Below are 15,332 nucleotides of genomic sequence, written 5' to 3'. Positions count from 1 at the left end.
ATTACTAACCTGCCTTTTTTTTTGCTGGCGGAAATAAGCTTGTGGGCTTGAAAATGATTAGTAATAATATATTTTTCACTGATTTTCTAACCATCAGTAATGAAATGTAATTTTTCAGTAATGTATCGTCTTCAAAATAATTCAAGTTAAATTTTTAGTCAGGCTCAAATTGCAAGGCATCAACAGGCATCTTTGCATCAACAGATCAAATGTTCCAATTATCATTTAGTTTTATGTTTCTATAGTAGCTAAACCTAATTGAACAGTATCCTAAGCAGTAATTTTTCTATAACTGTATAACTATAACTATAACTATCGACTGTATTAAAACAATGTGCGGCACATTCTCGAAAAAGGATACGTATGGGCTTCTCAAAACGCAACTGTTAAGATTTATTGTGAAACCAGTGTTTTCAGATATTTTTTAAAAGTATGCTTACATTCATAAGCACTGTGAGGAAACCTTGAATTATTTTAAAGAACTACAAGAGAAGTAGTATACGCCACACCTTAGTATAACGCCACTTTAGCTTTTCAATGAATTCAGTATTTTTCAAAACATAAATTCTATCAGTAACACTATCTTTTCGCATGATCGTTCTGCTACGTAAGTCAATTTTCTTCATATCTTCTAAAAACATGTGGGCAATATGTTGATCAACATTAAAGTAACGAAAAAGCCTCATTTTTACTGAAAATATAGTTTAAAAATATCAAAACAAGACATTTTATAAACTATTCTGTACCAAAACTCATCTCTACTGAATGGCAGATCTGCTATTTGTATTCAATACGTTCATCAAAATGGCAGCCACTTTAAAATTTATGGATCTGCGTCGAAAGTTCTAAATTCAGCGGGCCAATCAAGAGATATAGTATTTCCAAATGAAAGAAATAGTAACCTCTAAAGCTGCAATTGATAGTTATTTTAACAAGAATTCAATGAGAATTCACCATGAAATTCAATGCTATTACTCTGTTACACAGGCCGTTGATTTATTATTATGACAATACACAATATTTATTTATTGTCATGACAGTGCAGCATATCAACAGTTGATAATTTATTTCTTTGCCGTTTTTGGCATTAAGGCTTTAGTAAACGAGTTTAGCAAACTAGAATAAAAGTATTCTTCAAATCGAAGCCACACGTCTTTTGAGTTACGACAAAATGGCACAAACCAACGGATGCTAACATTATATCGTGTATAAAATCTGTCGTTTATTATAGCAATATAAAAAGCGAGGTTCTCGACATTAATAGTGAAAATATTTTACGAAACCAACGAGCTGAACGAATATGTCTACCCAAGAATTACATAGTCGTAGTTCGAAGCTACTTCAACGATATCAATCGAAAGCAGTCTCGCAGGATCCTCTGCATCAACCAATGGACACTTCGCCGATTATTAAGTCAACCAGCCAACGAAGTTTGCAAAATTCAACATTACTGCAGAGGCATTACTTGAAAACAAGTAATCAAAACATGCAAAGCGAACCGTTAGTGCAACCAAGTCCTGAAATATCGTCAGATAGCCAACGTAATTTGGGGCGATCTAAGCTCTTACAACGCTACAGTAAACAACATTCATTGGATTCTCAGGACATGCCACAGCAGGAACCACAGCGTTACAGTAGCCAAAAGAATCTGGAAGGATCGAAACTGTTGCAGCGATACAATCGTACCAATAACTCACAGGAATTTACTGGTCTTTCTGTTAGAGAAGGCACGCCAGTTACGCGATTCACACGCAGTGGTAGTTTAGACCAAGATAGATTGGTGCGCCCATCTCTATTATCCAGATACACTCCTAAATTTGGTAAATCACTAGATCGAAAATATACTTTTGAATCAGAAGGACATAGCAACTACAGTAGTCAACATAGTCTCGACCAACGAGAGCCTACCAGCAGCTTGTCACAATCACAAACCTTTGGTGATTACGGCAGCGATCATTTCGACCAGTACGATTCACGTAACCTGCGAAGTCGATCATCGAGTATGGCTCGAGGACTAGCTCGCAAGAGTGCATCAAGAGAGCTATATCCCACGAGTCAGACAATCCAATCGGAAAACCAAAATAGTTCACTCAATCAAGTAACTCCGGAAACGTTACCTATAGTGACGGCACCAGAACCAGTTATAGGACACATTGCTTCAGCACTTCCCATGCCTAGCATAGGAAACAATGGACCCACACACACTTCGGAATCCGTAATCGGTAATATTGCTTCAGCTCTTCCTATACCGGCAATGGGAAATCTTGCACCAACACTTCTGGTACCCACACTAAGCATAGTTCCGCCAACACCAGCTGTAGATATTAATGATCCCAAAATAAAGCAAGTTTCCGATATCAACCAAATAATAGCGATGCCACCGGCAAGTACGGTTCCTGACCCTCCAAAACTGAAACTAAAAGAGCCAGTGAAACCTCCCAGGAAAGATTTGTCTGCGCAAACAATCGTGAGTACTCCCATTCCTACCATCACAACTACCATCAATATCGAACCACCGAAATCCATTATCAAACAGGATATATCCGTTGTCCCAACTGCAACATCTTCACCACTGTTCAACAAAATGGAATCACCGAAGCTAATCACCCAGAAGGAAACACCCGTAATTCAAACTGTTCCATCCCCACCATTATTCAGCAACAGGGATCGCATGGAACATTACGGAAGCGCTTCCAATCCATTACCATCATCTGCCTCACTACAACAACCATTGAAACCACTTAACACTATACCAAAAACGAAATTGACCACGCTTTCGCTGCCAGTTAGTGATCTCAGCAGTCGCCATAGCTTAACTGATCTTCATAAATCTAGTCCGGAAGGATTATCCCCGTCGGATACTATGGAAATCGATGAATCCAGCGAAAGAAAGGAAATGCAAAACTATTCACGGCAAAAGGCACCCGTAAAAAGAACGCTTGCTTCCGCATTCGAACAGATAGCCGTTCTCTCAGTTCCAAATGTAGCAACAGCCTTTGACGAAGTTGAAGATAAGATTGAAAACCTTCCTGCCGATCGCAAATTGAAAAAGCGAGATCATACATATCATCCCTCATTTGCACCTACGCTGGGTGAGAACGATCGAAAAAATTCTACAGAAAACGAAAATCATCGTAAAGTAGAAGAGGAACGGCAGAAAAAAGAAAACAAACAAAATGAGGACGACAAATATAGAAAAGAACAGGAAAAGAGAAGGAAAGATGAAGAGAAACGGCAGAAAGCTAACGAGGAAAAAAGAAGAAAGGAAGAGATGAAAATAGCTAGGGAAGATCAGAAAAGGATTAAGTTAGACGATGAGAAAAAAAGGAAGGAGGAAAAATTAATCGAGGAAATAGCCAAACAGAAAAAAGCAGACGAAGAAAAAAAGGTTAGAGAACAGGAAAGAGTTTCAAAAGAAAATGAAAAAAAAATTAGAATAGAAGTGGATAAAGTCAGAAAAGAAGAGGAAAAATTGGCTAAAGAAATGGAGAAACAATTAAAAGACGACGAAAAGCGAAAAAAGGCTGAAGAGAAAAAGAAACTCAAAGAAGAAAAGAAAAAGGGTGCTCTAAAAAATTCATTATCTGCCGATCAACAACCCGAGACAGAAATTGAAGATGAGATAATTGATTTTGGTAGCCACTTGGAACAATATAGTATTTCAGGTCCGGAAAAGACCCAAGGTATTTCAATTGGCAGAACAAAGGCAGACGAGACATTTGGAGAAAAAAATCGCCACACTTTAGCCCCAAGTTCTAAACCCATGCACAGCAGTCAAGTGAGTCTTGATAGAGCTACCGGAGTGCAATCTAAAATTTTACAACGTTACTCCAAGAGAAGTGGATCGCAAGATAATATCCATACAGCACATGAAGAGACACAACAATTCATGCAAAAGGTACACAGGAGCCAAACTAGTTTGGACAACCAGCGATCATCACGATCAACATTACTGCAAAGGTATACTCCAAAGCCATTGGGCACATCAAAAAATACAAGCCAAACTCCTGCACCAGCATCAACATTGCAAACCTCCAGTCAAGCGAGTTTGGATAAATCGCGTCTGGAAAAGTCATCTCTGTTACAACGTTATAAACAACGAATTGAGACAACTGGGACAGACCAAGCAATCGATGGGAGTACAACACTTCAACATGACAAGGAACAACGGTTATCATCCGTTTTGTTTCAACAGAAAAAGCGCCCCGAGAAATACGATGGTTTCGATTATCGGTAAGATATTTTTATTCAATTTCGTCCTTGTTTTACCTGCAAAACAATTTTAAACTTTATATGTTTCGTCATTACTGTTTATCAATATTTCATCTGAATCATAGCCTTCATTATCAATTTCACTTATTCATTCATTAATGAATTAAATTATTTATTAATCAGGATAAGTTTTCAATTGCGTAGCAAACCTCTTTCGTATTATGATCATTGTTGTATTAAATTTTTTTTTTAAATAACTGTAATCTATCTATATTTGGTTTGCTAGAATTGTTTATTTGTGAAACAAGATAGCGAATATTGTTTCTTTTGACAGTAGATACGTATTGCGTGTTGCGCGCTCAAAATGCTTTTAGAAATATTTGAAAATGTAAAAATTTTACTAATACCTGTAAATGCTATGCATAATATCTGAAGAAAACCTTAAAATCAAACTGCAGTATCTGTTAGAATTCTTATGATTTAAATAGATAAAGATCAAGAGAATGAAGTTTTAAACAAGTTTCCAATTGGTGGAAAGTTTTTCATATGATCAGTCTATCAGATGAAGTTATCAGATGAAGTTAAAAAATCTGTTCTTAATCCACCTAGTGGTGTGAAAATGCCTTTATCTTCCATCGAAACCGTCTCATTAAAATATTTTTTTGCAATTTTATAAATATAATATCTGACACTAATTTGGGCTCATTTTTGACACTAATTTATATATTTTAGATTGATTCGAGTTGTTTATGAAGGCATGCTTCAGCGTTTATGTTACGTATTCGTCATTATTTTTTTAAACCAAGCACTTGACATTTACGTTGCCTTTATATGAGAAGAGTGATATTAATCTAAAAACCTGTTTTAATCCACCTAGTGGTGTTATAATGCCTTTCTCATATAACACATGTTTTTATTAATATTACAAATTCAAGATTCTTCAAATTAACCTTTTTTTTAATATTGAATACAAACAAAAAAGTTTGTTTGGACATATATTAGCATAACCTTTTCAATTTTAAACAGCAATAACCCAAGTTGATAAGAATTCTCGTTTGTTTCATTTTCGCTCAACATGGCTGTTTAAAATTTTAAACAAATCTCACCTTGTCGTTCCGGAACCGAAAGTGAGATCCGAGCAAAGGTCAAAAGCAGTCTATTTTTATTTGGGTTGATCCTTTTATTTAAGTCTAAGTTATTGAAAATCGGTTTAACTGGAAGAATGAAGAGAGTTCCGTTTTTATTCTACTACAATATCATATTTTCGAAACTGACTTAAATAGTACATACAGGAAAACAATGTTTGAAGCTTAAAACAGCTTGATTTTTTTTGTTATTGCTTTATTTAAATTTTAATCGATTTTGATTTATTTTTTCAATATTTCTGATATAGTTACGTAAAACGGTTTTGAAATGATGTTCAAATAAAAATGATGTTTTATTTACTTGCATGCATATTTTATCGGTCGGCCTTGTCGAGTAATTTACATAACTCCCTGTGCGACATAGATTTTCAAACTATATCAAAAGACCCGAGTCGCTATTTTGGAATTGAGAGCGACTTCAAGCATCGTTTTTCGGTTCCAAAAACAAAATTTTTGAATGTTATATAGAAAGAATAAACACAAACCGGAATTTATTAGGAATTTCAAACAACATGCTCGTCAAGTCAGTTCCGAAAATATTCATTTTGAATAGAATTTTGATGAATATCGATAAACCATAAGTGACTTACTTGCCTGATGGCAAGTGATTCCGACAAACTATTTGACAAATTTGGAGTTCCTTGAAAACTTGTTTAAAACCCACATTATTCCAAACGCTAAAATGTTTGAGATACTTCATGCTCAAATCATTTTGTCTATTGAAAATAAATGGATAATTTCATACATTTTCCAAAGCGCCTCTGATGAGCAGTTCTGTCAAATGGTTCTAAATTGCGGGCTTAAACAACAAATTCATCGAAGACTGTATGATGCAATCTATTGACAGAAGCGATATATTTGTGCAAAGCCCCAATTAGTTGAAATTCCATATGGCAAAAAGAAAACCGCGTTGTACGAGACCCCACTATGAAATCATAAGCGATTTGACCATTTAATGGGACATTATCGTAATATAAACAGTCACTTTCAAAACTGTAACGGAATTTCATTGAAAGGAAAACATTGCATCTCAACATGTTTTTAACATTCATCCTTTCATTACATCTATGAGCAACACACAAAAAACTAACACCTACTCTAGTTCCCAACTGCCGTAGCCGACTTTCATCTGTTACTTGTAAACACATGGATCGATAAGTCCCGAGACTAACAATGGGAACAACATTTTTTTTGCAATTTTTTTTATTCATCAACATAATCACTTTTTAGGGTGATACAATGGTTCCAACGTTTTTCCAATTTTTCAATACCATGTTTATAAAAAAATTTATCTTTCGCTTCAAAATAAGCTTCAGTTTCAGCTATGACCTCCTCATTTGAGCCAAATCTTTTTACCTGTAGCATTTTTTCAAAATCAGCAAAGAGCCAGTAGTCACTGGGGGCTAAACCTGGCGAGTATGGGGGGTGGTGAAGCAGATCAAAGCCCAATTCGTTCAATTTCGCCATTGTTTTCATCGACTTGTGGCAGGGTGCATTGTCTTGATGAAAAAGGATTTTTTTTCTCTGCATGTGCGGTCGTTTTTTTGCGATTTCCTCCTTCAAACGCACCAGTAAGTCAATATAATAATCACTGTTGATCGATTTAACTTTTTCGAGGTAGTCAATGAAAATCACGCCATGCGTATCCCAAAAAACTGACGCCATGACTTTGCCAGCTGACTGCTGCGTTTTCGGACGCTTCGGACGGCTTTCGCCAGCTGTGCGCCACTCAGATGACTGCCGCTTCGGCTCTAGAGTGTAGTGATATATCCATGTTTCGTCCATGGTCACGTAACGACGCAAGAAATCTTTTTTGTTGCGAGTAAATAGCGATAAACTGCTTTCTGAATCATCGACTCGTTGCTGTTTTTGTTCCATCGAAAGCAATCGCGGCACCCATTTGGAAAAAACCTTTTTCATGCTCAATTTTTCATGAAGGATAGTAAATACACTTCCATATAATATCTGTGTCATCTCAGCATAATTTTTGTCACTTCACTCACATTTTCCGGTGTAACGACTTCCACAGGTCTACCCGAGCGTTCCTCGTCATTTATGTCGGTACGACCACGTTTAAACTCGGCGAACCACCGACAAATCGTTGCTTTTGATGGACTAGAGTCCGGATAACATTTTTCAATCCATTGTTTCGCTTGCACGGTGTTTTTACCCATTCAAAAACAATGTTTTATCAAAACACGAAACTCGGTTTTTTCCATTTTTTAAACAAACTACAAAACGACTTTACTCCAACCTCGATAACTCAGCTGTTTCTGGTCGGATCGACTTAAAATTTTGACCCGTTTCAAGCAAAGGTTAGTACTCTAGAAAGACGTGGTTACTGGTTTACTACGAGCGCCATCTCTGCTTTAGTCTCGGGACTTATTGATCCATGTGTTATATGTTACTGTCATTCATATATTAACCATATACCAGCTAGTTATGTTTTTCAGCATTCAGTTCAATCGTCATCTGGTATAAACATGTTCATAATCTTATGAGCATCTGAACCGGTTCTTTGTGCTCTGTAGCATTCTCGGTTGTGACCAGAATATGCTAAACTTTATATCAATTTCTCATATTGACGATTATGATGAATGTTTCAGTACACCACTAGGTATATTGAAACAAATCTCAATCAGTTTTCATGAATTTGAACATAAATTTTATTACTTCACGTTCTTTTCAGAATAGTTCATCGTTTTTATAAACGATAGAAATTCGCATTTTACGTTCGACAATCAAAAATCGATCCAAAATTAACAATGGTAAAAATGTTTGAATTGATACACACTATGTTGAAATATGATTATGTTTATAGTATAAAACATGTAATAACAAATCATTTCAATTTTTCTAGCGACCACGAATACGAACCGATTGGCGAGGCAGTTGACAACGCATCCAATACTACGCCGTCTGCGGCTGTGGTTACTTTGGCCTTGCCAGGTGCAGATGTCAAGAGGAAACTGTCCAGTGCATCTCTACGCGTATCTGGAGATGAGGTGGACACCATAAGTATGGAAGAGCTTCAAAGAGATATTGAAGATCGCTATTTTAATCGCGAAGCGGAAGGCGAAGATAGAGAAGAAGACAACACCACCGAAACAATCGAAGGCACCCAGGAAAAGGCCAGCAAAATGAAGGCCGTTATGGTACGGGCTCAAGAAAGTGGCAGAAAAGCGATGACCAGAGCTCAAGAAAGTAGCAAAAATGCTATGGTCAAGGCACAGGTCGGTGGTAAAAACTTGCATCAAAAGTTACGAAAGCAGACTGATAAATTCCGAACTAAAATGACCAAAATTAATGCCAAGAAAGATAAAGGAGCTGTGCCATTAGCTACTCCAGAAATTGTTACTACTCCAGAAATTGTTACTACTCCAGAAATTGAAAAATTGGATTTCACCATCCCAGAGCCGACATTTGAACACGAGTCAAGAAATGATGAGCATATGAAAGATTCAACAGATCATGAAGTAGAAACTGAAGAAACTGTTTCAGACATTGGTTCTGGCGAGAAAAAATTCAAAGGTTTGAAAAGTATACAAATACCGAAAATACGTAAACCAGTTTTTAAACGTCCAGAATTCACTAAGATTACGAAACCGAAAATGCCAAAATTAAAAGCACCTAATATGTCTAAATTTAAACGTCCGGAAATACCGAAATGCTTAAAGGAGAAACCCGATTTTTCGAAATTGAAAATGCCGGAAAAAATCGGCACTATTAAATTACAACGCAGCAAGTCTATGAAGGATCAAACATCCGATTCTCAAAGCAATTTGAATCAATCTGAAATTGAAGTACCATCTACTCGAGAGGATAAAACCATCAAAAAGAAACCAATTTATAGTAATTTCGGTACATATCCTAGATTCCTCGACAAATTCAAGCGTCAAAAGTCGACACCAGTGAATACCAGCATTCGTTCATCAACACCTACACCGCAAGAATTCACTCAAGCAAGTAAAACGTCACGTCTGAAAGGACCCACCTTCATGTCACGCTGGGCAGAAAAAACTTCAGATGCAGGTAGCAACAGTTTCTTCTCGGGCAGTGAACTAGGAGAACGTGAAGCATCAGTCGAGAAACACATAAGACAAAGGTTGGAGGGATTAGAAATGGAGCCTCCAGAACTGCCAATTACGGCAGAACAGAAACAACTCGACGAATACGATAAAGAGAATCGGGAAATACATCTACTTTCTGCTGCTCGGCATGACGAATTTCTCAAACGGAAACCACCAATGGAGCGACAGGAGTCCGATCTGGCATCCGAGGAAGAAAAGCAGTTTTGGGCTAGCTCTTTAGGTCAAAAGATCAGGCAAAACATCGATATGAACAGCAATGACTTCGATTTTCTTGATGAAGAAGATCGTTTGCGGAGAGACAATGAACCAACTGGCCTTAGCGATCAAGATCGCGCTAGGTTCCTGGGTGAAACGATAGAGCACTCGGAAAAAGATTACGATATGCGTTCTACGACTCCATATTCCAACAAAGAATGCCAGTCCTCGGGAAGCTCAGGTATCCGTAGGCGTAAGGGAGTATTGGAGGAAATCGATGATGATGAGTTTTTCTTAAGACAAAAAGGAATATCCAAGGATGACATTCAAATGGGTGAATACATAAGTTCGGCAATTAAAGAGGGGCTCAGTGTGCCAAAAAATGCATTGGCACAGATGGGACGATATGAATCATATGACGAAGATATCAATACCAGTGAAAGAGTCAGTATTGACTATCGGGGTGAACCGGGCCCTGGTTCTACCCGTTACTATCAACCTAGCTTCGAATCCGACGACCTATCCAACAAACAAATTTTAACCGACGAGTTCCGAAGAGAAGATAAATTTTACAAGACGTTCCCTCCAGATCGTCCTTTAAGAAAAAATAAAAAAGCATTTAATGAAGAAAATTATGACGACGATAGCCAAAATGTGCCCTACGAATCCAACCAACAAGAAGAAGATGAAATTGAATTCTTCGATCGTGGTCGTAAGTATGGTAGTGAACAGCCAGTCATACACCCAAAGAAAGATGAACATTATATTGATGATGAAAGCATTGACAATGCATTTTCTCGTACTGGAGCGGCAGTGCCACCTACTCCACCGAGACGTAGAAAGAAGCGCTTCCGTGATGTAACTTCATCTGAATTAGAACCATTCGCGAATGGTTTGACTAAAAAAACCATTTACAATAGCTTTACCATAGGACCCGAAACGGTACATTTTTCAATATTTGTTGATTTAGTTAATTTTGGATGGTTGTTAATGTTTTTGTGTTCTAGCACCTTTTCTCTGCTGAAGTTCCACTAGCCGAGGAAGAAAGCTTCACTACTCCTTTACCAACTCCGAGGCGATCTCGTTCGCGATCACAATTATCAAAATTCTCCGAGGACGATCGTGCTTTCAGAGCGGCAGCCGCTTATATCTTTGGGGCCGAAGAGAGCGAGTTAGAAAAGCATAACATTGGTTTGTCGGAATCTAACGGGTACGCTATTCAATCAGTAGAATACTAAAATTTCACCATCGAATAAACTCTTTATTAGATATGCAACCGTTAGGAAAGAACCCCCTCCACGCCCACCAGCACCGATTCGTCGTAGGAAGTCAACTCGTTCTTTGGAAGTTGATCGACAATTCAGCACTTTACCAAATTATCACTCGGTGTCACCTATGCGCCCTTTTCGCAACTATAGCACAATCAGTCCCAATAGACCGCCTCGTAATAAGTCAGTCTCAAGTCTCAACGAAAATCAAATGTAAGTTATTAATATGATTTGTAGAACTGGTGTTCTCGTTGCGATTCCCAAGCTTGACGTTTAAAAACAAAGTCGTTCATACAATATACGTTATGACGAACTGGTGGTTCGATTTGGAAATAATGAAGTTCTCATTATGTTCTTCGTATGATTTCATGCTTTGAAATCGTTTTTTTTTTTCAGGAAACCACCGCACTCGAGCAAAGATGACCTAACCCAATACGAAGCAATTGAGGATATAGAAAATCAATCAAAACTAAATAATACCCTTCAATCCGGTGCAATTGTTAGTAAAATGAAAGATCGACCACTTCCCCCTCCTCCACGACCGCCGAGAGATAGTAAAAAATCTCGTAAACAAGCACTGGATGATAGGTTCGATCTCGACGGTGGAGGAGAACGCATTGTCACTTTAGGCCATAGTGAGCCAAGAGTAGTAGAGGAAGTTGAAACAGCCGTTCAAACGGACCTTGGTTATGAGGAATATGAATTAGACATTGAAGTTTCCGAAACCTTTGGTGATACTGAAGAAGAGTCTTTGAAGAGGCCCATAAAAACTTTGAAAGAGATCTTGAAGGAGGAACAACAAGCGGAAATAGATCGCGCTCGGCAATTGGCTGAAGCCAACAACTTGATGAGAGAAATCCAAAAATTCAGGGATTCTACTTCATCGCTTTCTCTGCATGGCAGTAGACCCGAAACGCCTGCTGTTGCTGTTCTCGAACGTAGAGTGTCAGCACCGTATGCAACGGACGTGGGAAATCAGACAAGCTTAGTCCATGATCGACCTCTAAGCTCTGAAATTTTGACTGAACAAGATCTCGCTGATGATGATAAATACATCGCAGAGCTTGTGAAAAAATATGTTTCAGATGAAAAAGTTGGAGAATATTCTAAGAATTCACAGAGAAAAGTAACGGAATCTAATGAACTAGGTTTTATAACAGTAGACCATGTGTCAAGTAAAATAGAGACGGAAGAAGGAAGACCTGGTAAATCCGAACCATTCATCCCACCTCGACGTAGATCATTGATCGCTTCAAATCAAGATATATCTAGAAATTTTGAAATTTCATCAAATGTCATTGAAGAAATTGTAGAACGACTAAAGACTAGCGAACAGCAACATATTGCTGAATTGCAACAATTACATTTACAACAATTGGAGGATTTGAGGAAACAGCAAGAAGAACAAAAACAAATCCAAGAGCAAAGACTTGAAGAACAACAAAAACAATTACTAGAACAACAGAATCTGCAATTACATGAAACTCAACAACTCAAAGAACAAATTCTACAACAACAGGAGCAGCAGAAAGCTCTTCTTCAACAGCAACAACAGCAGCAACAACAACTACTACTGGCTCAACAACAACAACAGATTCTTCTGCAGCAGCAGGAGAAGGAACGAGAACTGCAACGAGAAAAGGAACGGGAGCTACTTCGAGAACGAGAGGTTGAGTTAGAGAAAGCTCGAGAAAGAGAACGCGAATTACATCATGCTAGAGAACTAGAGCTTCAGCGGGCTCGTGACTTGGAATTACAGCGTTCTAAAGAGCTCGAACAACAGAGAGTACGAGAGCTGGAACTACAACGAACAATGGAGCTAGAACATCAACGCTTGAGAGAACTGGAACTACAAAGAATTCAAGAAGCTGAAATCCAAAGAGTACGGGAGGCAGAACTTCAACGTATCAGAGAAATTGAACTACAACGAGCAAGAGACGCAGAAATACAGAGAATACGGGAACAAAAGATGCAAAGAGTTAGAGAAGTAGAAATGTTAAGAGCCAGAGAAAATATTGTTTCTACGGGTAGTGTGGAAACACCATCAGGACAAGAAGGAGATAAATATATTCAGGATGCTGAACAACAAATTCATAACGATTCAATTGTTGAACAAGAAGTAACTGCAAAAACTATACCCGCTCGTCCTCCTTTACCGCGAATCAATCAACAAATTCAAATGCCTCCGCCGTTTGCGTACCAACAATACATGCATCATCCACAATCACTATATCCTGCCAGAGACTATTCCGATGAAGAAGGAACTATACCGCAAGCTCCTCATCGTCGACGTAGACACCACCGCTCTAGAAGAGAATCAACTTCTGAAGAAGAATTCCATCGGGAGCATAGGAAGCAACGTCACGAGACGCGTTCACCAGAGCCATCAATTCCAGCATTAGGCACCCAACTAATTCGGGCATGTGGTCTATCCATTCAACAGACCGGGGAAAATTTAATGACAATCCTTCGAGCTAGTAGCAAAGATGAGAACAAAAGAGATTTGCATATCGCTCTCATCATTCTGATTGTCATAGTCGCAGGACTGATGGCATTAGGAATGAGTGCGGAAAAGGCTGTCCATCATCATCACTGGGATTACTTCAATCCACCAGGAAATAGTGGGAATACTTAAATAAAAATCTTAAAGGCACTAAACACTTCACGCGAAAATCTCTTTTTTTAATTACTTGCCTTCGAATGTAGTAAGCAACTCAATCTAAGTGAATTTCCTAGTTGTAGTAATTGTAAGCGCATATTATAATTTTGTTATGAAATAAAACAGTTACGAGATTAAATTAAGAAGAAAAAAACTTTACAGTTTGCATTTGAGCGTAGATTCGGATATCATTATACTGTTGTCAATTTGCAATTTTTACTATTATTCACGAAACAATCTATTTACCTACACAACATTTTATTATTTAGTATATCCAGTTTTGAAAACCAAAAATGTGAAAGCGAAGAGAATCAAAATATGTTGATATCAAAATATGTACAGTAGAGAGTAGTGTTAAAGACCGACTAAAATGTTGAACTATCGAATGTCATGAGTTGTAGTGTTAGCCAATTGAGTGTATATAGGGAGCAAAGCTCGACCCCTTATTGTTATTTAAGTTGTTCTTTTTTCATAATCATATTTGAAGAAATAAAAAATTTTGACGAAAATAAAAAATTTCATTATATTTTCTTCTTCTTCTTCTTCTTCTTCTTCTTCTTCTTCTTCTTCTTCTTCCTTCCTTCCTTCCTTCTTGTTGGTATGAATTTACTTGAAATGACTCCAATTTATAGCACAGTACCTTACACCTATGGACTTTTTTTTTATTTAAAAGATATTTTATTCAGGCCTATTTGCGTACAAGCTTTACGTGGCCGATTTAGCTGAGTTTTTAGATAATTTTTTTTGTATTGGATCTCGTCACCCTTTTTCTAGGGGGAGAGGAGCTTCCATTTTCCTCCTGCGAGGATTGAGGGGCAGTTTGTTCGTGGTTCGTCTCGTCATCCATTGCCGTGGTATTGTTGTTGATTTCGTTGCTAATTGCTGTAGATGCGCCTTGTTGTACATTGTTAACTGCAGCTGGTGTACTTTGTTCTATAGGGGTTACGTTGGATGGTTTCGTTGAAGGGGATACTTCCCTGTTGTTGGTGACTGTCACAGGTGTAGTGGGGTTGATGTGAAGGAAGCACCGTTGTCCTTTGGTATAGTTGTCTCCTTGTCCGGTTTATCACATGGCTTACCGTAGTGAACAGCTTTTTAGCAATATTGACATGTGGCCATCTGATTGTCATAGGTAACAAGTGATTTGCACGGTATTCTTGTATCCTGACCGAATGTCACATAAGAAGGTATGAGCCTCCTCAAGCGCATGCGTAACAAACGTACGCCAATTTAAACGCGCCATTCAATCGCAGTGCGTTCTGTGTGTTTGAAACCCTTCGCTCCTGTTACTTTTATAAATTAAATTCATGCCAAAAAGCGTTTTATTGCTAATGCATGAACATCATCATCGGTAAAACAAAACCGCTTACGTTGGAGACAGAAGAAACCAAGTACAGTATTGTGTAGTGAACAATAGACCTCGAAAATGAGTGAACCAAACGAACAAAAGCTACCGCCGGTACGAAAGAATACAATTATTGTTGACTTCAGACAGTGCAAAATTCGACCTTCGATACGAGAACTTGAAGGTTTGCTTAAGGAGCAAATGCATCTTGACATTAAACGTGTGCATTTACTTCAATGCATGTTGTTTATATCCAGTTCTATAAAGAGTTGGATGCAATTCAATTTGCTAAAGACAATAATAATCTGCACTATGCGGAGCATGAAAATATCAAGTACAACATTCCAGTATATATGGAAGTGCGTGTGCATGATCTTCCCTCAAGCGTCATCGATCCCTATATTCGCGCAACTATGT

At 37.9% G+C, this 15,332-nt stretch overlaps 1 protein-coding gene across 10 annotated transcripts in view; it reads left to right on the top strand.

The window, feature by feature from the left end:
• LOC131437571 (trichohyalin) overlaps window positions 1–14,086 on the top strand; it is a 76,757-nt gene extending 62,671 nt beyond the window's left edge. For 6 of the 10 annotated variants that reach the window (XM_058607027.1, XM_058607028.1, XM_058607026.1 and 3 more), the window contains exons 4-7: window positions 8,218–10,585; window positions 10,651–10,853; window positions 10,912–11,124; window positions 11,308–14,086. In XM_058607027.1, coding sequence (XP_058463010.1) covers window positions 8,218–10,585; window positions 10,651–10,853; window positions 10,912–11,124; window positions 11,308–13,546 — 5,023 coding nt within the window. In that variant the 3' untranslated portion in view covers window positions 13,547–14,086. Of the gene's footprint in view, window positions 1–1,231; window positions 4,234–8,217; window positions 10,586–10,650; window positions 10,854–10,911; window positions 11,125–11,307 lie in introns of all 10 variants that reach the window. The other 4 variants (XM_058607021.1, XM_058607018.1, XM_058607020.1 and 1 more) reach the window with 2 other exon arrangements.
• The last annotated feature ends 1,246 nt before the right edge of the window (window positions 14,087–15,332 follow it).

Source organism: Malaya genurostris, chromosome 3, assembly GCF_030247185.1.
Source record: "Malaya genurostris strain Urasoe2022 chromosome 3, Malgen_1.1, whole genome shotgun sequence".
NCBI lineage: Eukaryota > Metazoa > Arthropoda > Insecta > Diptera > Culicidae > Malaya > Malaya genurostris.
Note: the sequence above shows the minus strand (reverse complement) of the source record. Positions and strands in the feature narration are given on the sequence as shown.